The following is a 9,618-nucleotide window of genomic DNA, read 5'->3' as shown; positions in this document are numbered from 1 at the left end:
GGGAAGGGGAGGGAGGGAGGGAGGGAGAGAGAGAGAGAGAGAGAGAGAGAGAGAGAGAGAGAGAGAGAGAGAGAGAAATGAACAAGAGTGAGTAGGCTTTTGAAACCCTAAAGCCCACCCCCAGTGACATACTTCCTCCGACAAGGTTGCACTGGCTTCAACAAGGCCACAACTCCTAATCCTTCTAATCTTTTAAAACAGAGCCACTCCCTGCTGACTGTGCATTCAAGTCTATTAGCCCATGGGGGCTGTTCTTATTCAAACCACCATACTTAGTCTCAATCCTCCTTGACTGCTTGTCTTTGAGACAGGATCTCTCACTTGCCTGGAGCCCCACATGCCTGAATACTTCACTCCCTTCCCTGAGTCTAGGGCTTCTGCTCTGAGATTCAGAATTCCTGTGTACCTCTGCCCCGGGCTGTCTGATTGCCTCCCTGGATCCACTTCTTACTTGCATGGAGCTCATTACGTTTAGGCAAGCCTCAGGAATCTAACAGTCTGTTTCTCCAGCACCAGGATTCCAGGATGCACTATAACACCTGCTTGCATCCATCCATCCATCCATCCATCCATCCATCCATCCATCTATCTATCTAGAATCCTGGGGTTGAACTCATATCCTTGCACTGTAATACAAGCATTTTACCTGCTGACCTATCTCCCCAGTCCCATATTCATTCTTCTTCATCCTCAGATTTCTTGTAATTCCACACATGCAGCCCAGGCCAGGCTCACCAGTCTGGCCTTCCCACCAGCAGCCTGCTAACAGAGGAGACTAAAATCTCCCTCATGGATCCAAGGTGCCTTCAGGGGCATAGCGAATGGGGTGTGAGGGAAGCCATGCAGGGGTCCTACACATGTCATAGAGAGACAGAGAAGGCATCCCTGTGGAAGCGGTGCTTGAGCTGGGACTTCAAGGGCTGCAGTCACCAGGCTCAAAGAGAAAAGGCAAGATCAGCATTCCAGAACTAATGGCTCCAAGTGCATGGGTAAGCCATACTGTGTGGTACCCTAACAGCCATCAGATAATAGCCACACCTCCTGATCCTGCTTTATTGGGTGATTACATGCTGAGCTCCTTCTGTAAAGGTCGGGAACCCCAGGAGGCTGTGGTGGTTGTTAGGGTTGCAAAGAATCCACCCTTACTAGCCTGCTTTCTGGTTGAGACTAAGCCCAGTATCAAGAAGGCCCATGGCACAAGGTCTAAGAAGAGGGTGATTCAGTGGGGACTTTTACTGTGCAGACATGTTCTCTGCCGTCCTCTTGTTCTGAAAGGTAACTATGGAAAATCTTACGCCTGCTTTACCAGCACCCATTTCCCATTTTCTGAACCACTCCGGCTCATTTGTCTTTTCTCATTACTAGATTTTATTTTTTTATGTTTCTATGAACAATATAGTAAATAAAGGAATATTTATCAGCTATTAAATATACAAAGATAGTAGCTGTTCATATGGCAAGGTCTTTTTTACATGTATGTATGTATGTATGTATGTATGTATGTATGTATGTTTTGTGTGTATGTGTAGGCATGTGGACATTTACATGCCTCAGCACAGATGTGGAGATCAGAGGACCCCTGAGGCTATCAGTTTCCTCCTTGGACATGTAGACCCTGGGGATCCAACTCAAGTCATCAGGCTTGGTGGCAAGCCCCTTTATCTGCTGAGCCATCATGTAGGTCCAACATTCTTCACACATTTTTAGAGAATAATTAGAACTTAGAATGCCTGACAGAACCAAATTTACCCCCAAGAAAACATCTCTACTAATGAGTATAACCAAAAATAAACCATTGCAGAAAGCTAAAATAGCAGCTGTCTATAACCCTCAAGTTCTCATGACTGCAAATGCACCAGCCAGCTCCTATGTTACAGTGGTGTTTGGATAACAGCCCTCACGACCTTGCCAAATATTCTCCCAAAGCTGTGTAGGCAGAGTGACAAAAGGATGGCGCTCTACTGCCAAAGAGCAACAGAAATCAGCTCGTTGCCAGTAAAAGGAGAATTTTTCCATTAAAAAAAAAAAAAGACCCATAGAAATAGGCAGGAAAAAGAACTGGTTGATCCAGCCAGTCTTTAAGTATATAATTCCCTTTAAGTATATAATTTTTGGTCTTCTTCTCTGCAGTACTCTATAAATGTTATATAAATGGACACCACAAAGCAAAATAAACAGCAACCAAATAAGCAGAACACATAGCTGAGTCTTGTACTTTGTCATCTGAGAATAAGCCTTACTTTCAATTCCCCAACATGCTATATAGAAATTAATTGTATATCTAAGTTGTGTCTATGTGCGGGTATATGCATGTGAGTGCAGTGCCTGTGGAGACCAGAAGAGGGCACCAGATTCAGTGGAGCTGGAGTTATAGGCAGTTGCGTGCTGGTGGGAACTGAACTCATCCTATGCGAGAGCAGTAACTGCTGAGCCCTCTTCAGGCCTGTGTCAAACCATTCAGCTAATGCTGAACTGGGCAAGTTAGAATGCAAATGGAATTCAGTTCTTACAGACAGGAGTCATGATCTAAAAAATCAAATATAACAAATGTTAAGCCAACTCAAGATTAAGAAATATATCAATGTGATTAACAACATCAATAAATTTTAGAAGAAAAACTGACCAGGCATGGTACTCACACTTAGAATCACAGCCTGAAGCTGAGAGACTGTTGTAAATTAAGGTCAGCCTGGGCCACTTAGTGAGTTCTGGCCATCTGGGCTCCACAGTGAGAAGGTCCTGTCTTTAGAAACCAAATCAAACCAAAACTCCATTCCTGATTTTCATTATTGGGGCTAGGAAAGGCTTCTTAGTTTTGATAAGAGTTGGTCAACTGGAAGCAAGCAGCAGACCTGACTGTGAACCACTGGAGCGGGTCACCAAGGGAGAAAGGTCCCACCCACTGCTGCAACTTCACACTGAGCACACACTGTGGCCACTGCAGAAAGACAGGAGAAAGGAGTGATTGTAAGGATGGAAGGGAAAAGACCAAAGCGTTGCGGTTTGCAATTCCAGCTCTCCTGAGGCTGAAGCTAAGGTGGACAGTGAACTCAAGGCCAACTGGGCAGCTTGAAGAGATTCTGTCTCCAAAGCAAAGACGGTCCTCAGAGGAAGGGGAGGAGGAGGGAGACTGGAGGAGGAGGGGACAGCTCTGTGGCAGAGCACTTGCTGGTATGCATGAGTTCATTATTGGTAGATAATTAGAATAGCTAAGAGCACCACATAAGAGACTAGCAGAATTAACAAAAGAGCCATTAGAGCGTTAAGTTATTATAGAATAAACAAAGTTAGTGCCGTTCTATAGGCACTGATCGAAGCATGTGACAAATGAAGAAACTCTCCCTTCCAGCATCATTAAAATGTAAATTAAAAATTACTTAACAGGAAAAGCATGAGGGGTTCTAAAAACTCTACAAGTGCTGGACAATCCTGGATAGAAAAGCTTGGCTTTACAAAGATATAAATTATTCCTAAGTATATGCATACATTCAGCACAACCCAATACACTTGTGTGTGTGTGTGGTTTTTTTTTTTTTAACAAATTGAACAGATTTTAAGAGAGCAATTATAGGATTTGAGAGATGCCAAGAGAGTTTTAGAAAATGATGTAAGTATCAACCAAAGTAACATGGGTGGGAGAAGGGATGGGGGAGGGGAGGGGAGAAGGCATGGGGGAGAGGAGGGGAGAAGGGGTGGGGGAGAGGAAGGAGGGAGGGATGAGGAAGGGGAGAAGGGATGGGGGAGAGGAGAGGAGGAGGGGTGGGGGAGGGGAGGCTCACCAGACATCAACATGTACTGTGAAGAATTTATGATACAAACAGTAATATCTGTACAGGAAGGGAACAAAGAACAGACACATGGCAACAAAGTAAACTTCATGTGCAAAGAAGGCATCTGATGCCAGTCAATACATGGTGGATGACTTATTAATGATTTGGAAACAAATAAATGAGTTGGGAAACAAGCTAGCTTTTATCTTACACCCAGACAAGCAAAGCCTATGTGGGTCTTGAGGGAAAACACAAACCTGCAAAGCATCATGAAGAAGTATGAACTTGAGAATTAAAGGCATTGAATTAACAAAATGATAAAAGAGACAATTACCAGGGTCTCATGTCGCCCAGGCTGGCCTTGAACTCAACTCACTAAGTATCTGAGGATGACCCTGAACACCTGGGCCTCCTGCCTCTACTCACCAAGTGCTGGGATTGTGGGCATGTGCCACCATGCCTGGCTTATGGAATCGAGCCCAGTTCCTTAAGCAAGCCAGGCAAACACCCTGCCAACTGAACTGTACGTACCTACCCCCACCTAACCATTGCTATTAAGGAAGAAGTTAATATGTAAAGTGTCCTTAAGCCAGGTATGGTGGCACATGCCTTTAATCTCAGCATCTGGGAGGCAGAGGCAGGAAGATTTCTGTGAGTTTGAAGCAACCCTGGCCTACACAGTGAGTTCCAGACAAGGCTGTATATTGAGTCCCTGTCTCAAAACGTCCAAATATAAGATAAATAGCTGAGAGAGGTGACAGGTAAAACATAATACACTTTTCATAGGAGAAAAAATGGGGACAGTTCTAAAACTAGAGAAGAAACAATCTCAGTGGAAACCGTACAAATGTTAACTAACAAAGTTTTGTTTTTTGTTTTGTTTTTTCCTCACACAGAATTGGCAGGAATTGAACAGACTGCCAGTGTCCCTGTTGACAAGCGTGAAATGCACGCATACGCTGTTGCTGTCATGGCTATGTAAATAGCTACGAGGTCTGAGAGCTTAATTTGACAGCCCTTTAAAGTTTGCACAGCGACACTCTGTGGGCCTGTCTGCAGCCTGGAAGCGTGGATAATATCTTTGCATATCCATCACTGTGGGACAAGGATGAGCCAGTGGTACCCAAGTGGGGTTTGGAAATCCACTCAGTCTGGTGGAGTTCATCACCAGCACTGTAGCTTAGAATTGTCTGTGATTGGCAGGAGGCGTTGACACAAGACAGCATTTGAGGACTGCAGAGGTGTCCAGTGATTAAGAGTGCTTCCTGTTCTCGGAGAAGACACGAATCTGGTTCCCAACATCCACATCTGGCCACTACGCTCACGTGTACAAATCCACAGACACATATATGTGCCTAATATGGTAATTAAGAAAATAATCTTTCCAAAAGGCTTTTAATATGTTTATTGCTGTTTTACGTGTGTGTGTGGTGTCTCCCATTGGCCTGGAGTTCTCTAGCAGGCAAGTGAGCCCAGTGAACTGTCCCTGCCTCATTAATGCAGGGATTGCTAACCTGCACCAGCCACCACGCCTGGGTGTTTACACATGTTCCGGGATGAGACTCGGGTGCAAGGCAAGCACTTTACCCTCTAGCCTATCTCCCCAGACCCCAGTTTTAACTTTTCTGCAGATGGTGTACTCTTCATGGCCTGAATTCTGGGTGAGCCGATGCCCTGCTCTTGGCACACTACCTTCCTGAAAGCTTTTGTACTTGGAATGCCCAGATGGGTGTGGGCCAACCTCTCCGAATCACTTATGGTTAAGAGTTAGGGAGAAGTGGAAGATGGACAGCATGATGACAGATATGGACAGACTTGCAGAGTTACAGTCTTAAGTCTACTGCATGCATTTGAGCACACAAAGAGGGCTGTACTTGATAGTTTTATGTATGTCAATGCGACACAAGCTGAAATGTGACACATCTGAAAATGGGAACCTCGATTGAGAAAATACATGGGGCTGTGGGCGAGCCTGTAAGGTGTTTTCTTAATTAGTGATTGATGGGGAGGGTCCAGCCCATTGTAGGTGGTGCCATCCCTGGGCTGGTGGTCGTGGGTTCTGTAAGAAAGCAGGCTGAGCAAGCCATGTGAGCAAGCCAGTAAGCAACACCCCTCTACCACCTCCCACCAGTTCTTACTTCCAGGTTCCTGCCCTGTTTGAGTTCCTGTCTTGACTTCCTTCCATGATGAGCAGGGATGTGCAAGTGTAACCCAGATCAACCCTTTCCTCCTCAGTTTTCTTTTGGTTATGGTGTTTCCTCTCAGCAACAGAAACCCAAACTAAGAGAATGGCCTCACACAAAATACACCTTCAGTCACTTGGTGGGGGGGGGGGGATAGCATTGAGTTAATTTGTTCTTTTTTATTTTATTTTAAATTATTTGTGACTCTTTGTGTGTGTACTAAGTATGTGCCCATGCCTTCAGTGCAGAGATAGAGGACATCAGATCTTCTGGAACTGGAGTTACAGTACCTGCCTGCTGCCTGATGTGGGTGCTGGGAACTAAATCCAGGTGCTCTTTAAGAGAAGCAAGTGTTCTTAACTGCTGAGACATCTCTTCAGCCCTGTCTGTTTTCTGGGATGGGGATGTGTGTCTTATTATGTGGTTTAGGCTAGACCAGAACTCGCTATGTAGTCCAGGCTAGCCTCTGATACATTGTCCCATGCCTCTGGAGTACTGGGATCAGCGGCATGTGCTACCTTGCCTGGCAGTAAATGACACTGGGATGCTTTCATATTTGTATATTATAGTAGGTCATTTGCTTTGTCTTATGTTAATTTATTTATATTTTCTGAAGTAATGGTTTAAATATGTAATTTTTATTTTATTTCAAACTCAGGTGTCTGTTTTCGGGAGGAGGCAGAGGTGAGAACTGTCCTATGAAAGGAAACCGAAGAACACTTGGACAGTGTAGCAGCATCGCCACCTAGTGGCAATGAGAGGGTACTGCTACTTGCTCAAGGTCCTTCCAGGGGAGGAGAGAAAGGAGGGTAAAGGGCACCTTCTGGCTGGCCTCTGGCTCCTCCTGGTGTTGTCATGGTCACCAGGCCAGAACACTGGCTGTATTTTGTCAACGTGACACAGGCTAGAGTCATCTGGGAAGAGCGAATCTCACTGGAGAAAATCCCTCTCTAGACTGCCCTGTGGACAAGGCTATGGTGCATCGTTTGGGTAGATGAGTGATGTGGGAGGGCCTGGCTCACTGTGCCACTCTGGGGCCAGTGGTCCTAGGTTGTATGAGAAAGCAGGGTGAGCAAGCCATAAGGAGCAAGCCAGTAAGCAGCATTCCTCCATGGCCGCTGCATCAGTTCCTGCCTCCAGGTTCCTTCCGTCTGAGCTCCTCGGGCCATGGCTTTCCTCACTGACAACGTGTGACCTGAGAGTTGTAAGCAGACACAAATCTTCCTTGGAGATGGTTGTGTGTGTGTGTGTGTGTGTGTGTGTGTGTGTGTGTGTGTGTGTGTGTGTGAGATGAAAATATAAAGACCAGAGATTAACCTCAGATGTTCCTCAGGTGGCATTCACTTTTTTTTTTTTTTAAATAAGGCCTTTTATTGGCCTGGTGCTCACTGAGTAGGTCAGGCTGGCCAAGTGGTGACTGTGAGGAGTCTGTCTCTGTCCCTGTCTCTGTCTTCCCATCACTGGAATAGCAAGTGTGTGCCACCATGCTTGGCTTTTTCTGTAGGTGGTGATTGAACTCAGGTCTTCAAGCTCACACAGTGAACCCTTTTCCAACCAAGCCTTCTCTCCAGCCCTGCCTCCTCTGCCCCCTGCTCTCTCCCATGTTCCTTTTCTCTGCATTCTGTTCACCATGAACTGAAGAAGCCCCCTACCACCTTGTCCCTGCCACTGATGTTCTGGTCAAGCTCAAGAGACACAGCACCCACACGGAAGCCTCCAGAGAGGTGAGCCCAAGTGACAACTCAGGGTGTGCTTGTTCACAGTGACAAGAAAGTAATGCAAGGACACAGAGCCACTGAGGGTTGATGTGACTTGGCTCTGGTCACTCAGCTGCTTGGCAGCAAGACCAATAGAATCTTAGACAGTGGAGCCCAAACCCAGGCTCTCTAGGGCGCCACGCGCGGAGAAGGGTCATCCTACTTTCAAAATATGTGCGTGCTTGTGGGTTTCTTTACCTGAGCCGTGTGCAGTGCCCGTGGATGGGCGCCAGGTGAAGGCAGACCCCTGTTTGACTCCTCGGGGCCTACTCGGGCCCTTCTCCACCTCCTGGCCCGGCGCTCTGCAGTGCGGAGGGTCTCCTCTGGATCACTACTGTCGGAAGTCTCTCCACCGGCTGCCTGAGGGTTGAAATTGACGTCCAGCTCTCCCTGGAGGTGCATCTTCTCCACTGCGGGGTTCTTGGGGGCCTTCCTCTGCAGCCAGGACAGCTTAGCCCGGCAGCCAGCTTCCCGAGATGAGCTGGTGGAGGATGTCTCTGAATCCGAGCACATCGCTTCAGGGTTTGAGGGAGAGGTGGCTAAGGGACCTTGGCCAGAACTCTGGGCCTGTGTAGGCTGGGGCTGGGGTTGCTTGAGCCTGCCCTGGGATGGTGGGCACAGCTTATTTAAGGCTTCGCTGTAATCGAAGTCTTCCTCACTGTCAGAACCGATCTCATCATAGGCGGATGTCACACTGGACGCCACCTCCAGGGCCTGAAAGGTTCCGCTCTTCGGTTTGGCCAGCAGGCGGGTTGGGGGCTGTCTACTACCATCCTTCAAGGTCATCCAGTTCCCATCGGGGCTCTGCAAAAGTGGGGCCAGATCTGTGGGGTAGAGGTGATAAAGAAACCAGAAGGGTCCATTATTACTGTAGGAGCGAGCTGGGCAGGGGTACACATCATCTACAAGGTTCCTACAAGATTGTGGGGAGACCACCTTAGTGATACCAGGAGTGCACACCCAACTCACAGGGCATTAAGAGTACCCAGCTATACACAGGTATTATCAATATCAACTTCTCCCATCCAAGGCTCAAGGGACATCATGGAAGAGGGGACAGAGAAGCTGCAAGAGATGGAGGATGGGACGGAGAGCTGTTAATGAGAGCTGACTTCTGGGTGTGGCACAGCTGTTGCCCACATCAGCTTACAGCAGCCATGGCTCCCTGCCTGACGCCACCACAGTATCAAGTCTGTGAAATTTCCAGTGCAGATGGGAGAGGGGCTCACAGGGTCCCACCCCTAGCAGGGAGCTATTGGCAGTTGACGGCTGCTAAGCGAGGCAGAGTCACTGTCTTTGGAGCTGTGGAGCCTGTAGGTTGCTGATGCTCCAGTACTATCTGAATGCAGGGTGATGACGATGATGGAGGTCTGACGTGCAACTGGAGGAAAATGGGTTGAGGGGCGCTGGGGTGCTGGGTGGAGGTGCTGGGTGGATAGAATCAAAACACATGCATGAAAAATTTTACAGAGTAAAAATATTATTGAAACAAAGAATCCTCAAGGATCCCTGGGGGCCTCGAAGGTGGAGTGAGACTGAGACTGGTGGCACAGCCCCTTTCCCGCCTCCTGAGAGAGCTGCCCCGTACTGTTCTACGGCTGGCAGAAGGGGAGGGAGAGCGACAGCAGCCAGGCTGGAGCTGGAGCCTTGGTCTTTGGCAGCGGCCTTAGGTCCTCAGTTTCCCCTCATTGGTGAGGGATAATTCTACCCCCTATCCTGCCCCGAGGACTTTGATGGATGTTATTCCTATAGCCCCGTGAGATGGGCATAGAAGTCTGTTATTTATGTAACTCAGGGTACGCACTTGTTCTGGACTTGAAGCTGAACATGATGGGTAGCTTGTGTTCGTTTTCTCTCTCTCTCTCTCTCTCTCTCTCTCTCTCTCTCTCTCTCTCTCTCTCTCTCTCT

The 9,618-nt window shown here is 47.6% G+C and overlaps 1 protein-coding gene across 2 annotated transcripts in view; it reads right to left on the bottom strand.

Moving 5' to 3' along the window:
* The window catches only part of Myrip (myosin VIIA and Rab interacting protein), a 172,308-nt gene that overhangs the window by 32,798 nt on the left and 129,892 nt on the right, over positions 1 to 9,618 (bottom strand). For both annotated transcript variants that reach the window (XM_021206681.2, XM_029543653.1), the window contains one exon: positions 7,909 to 8,534. In XM_021206681.2, the coding sequence (XP_021062340.1) occupies positions 7,909 to 8,534 (626 nt within the window). The remainder of the gene's footprint in view (positions 1 to 7,908; positions 8,535 to 9,618) is intronic.

The sequence above is a fragment of the Mus pahari genome, chromosome 10 (genome assembly GCF_900095145.1).
Source record: "Mus pahari chromosome 10, PAHARI_EIJ_v1.1, whole genome shotgun sequence".
Classification (NCBI taxonomy): Eukaryota; Metazoa; Chordata; class Mammalia; order Rodentia; family Muridae; genus Mus; species Mus pahari.
This window is presented reverse-complemented; position numbering and strand designations above follow the sequence as displayed.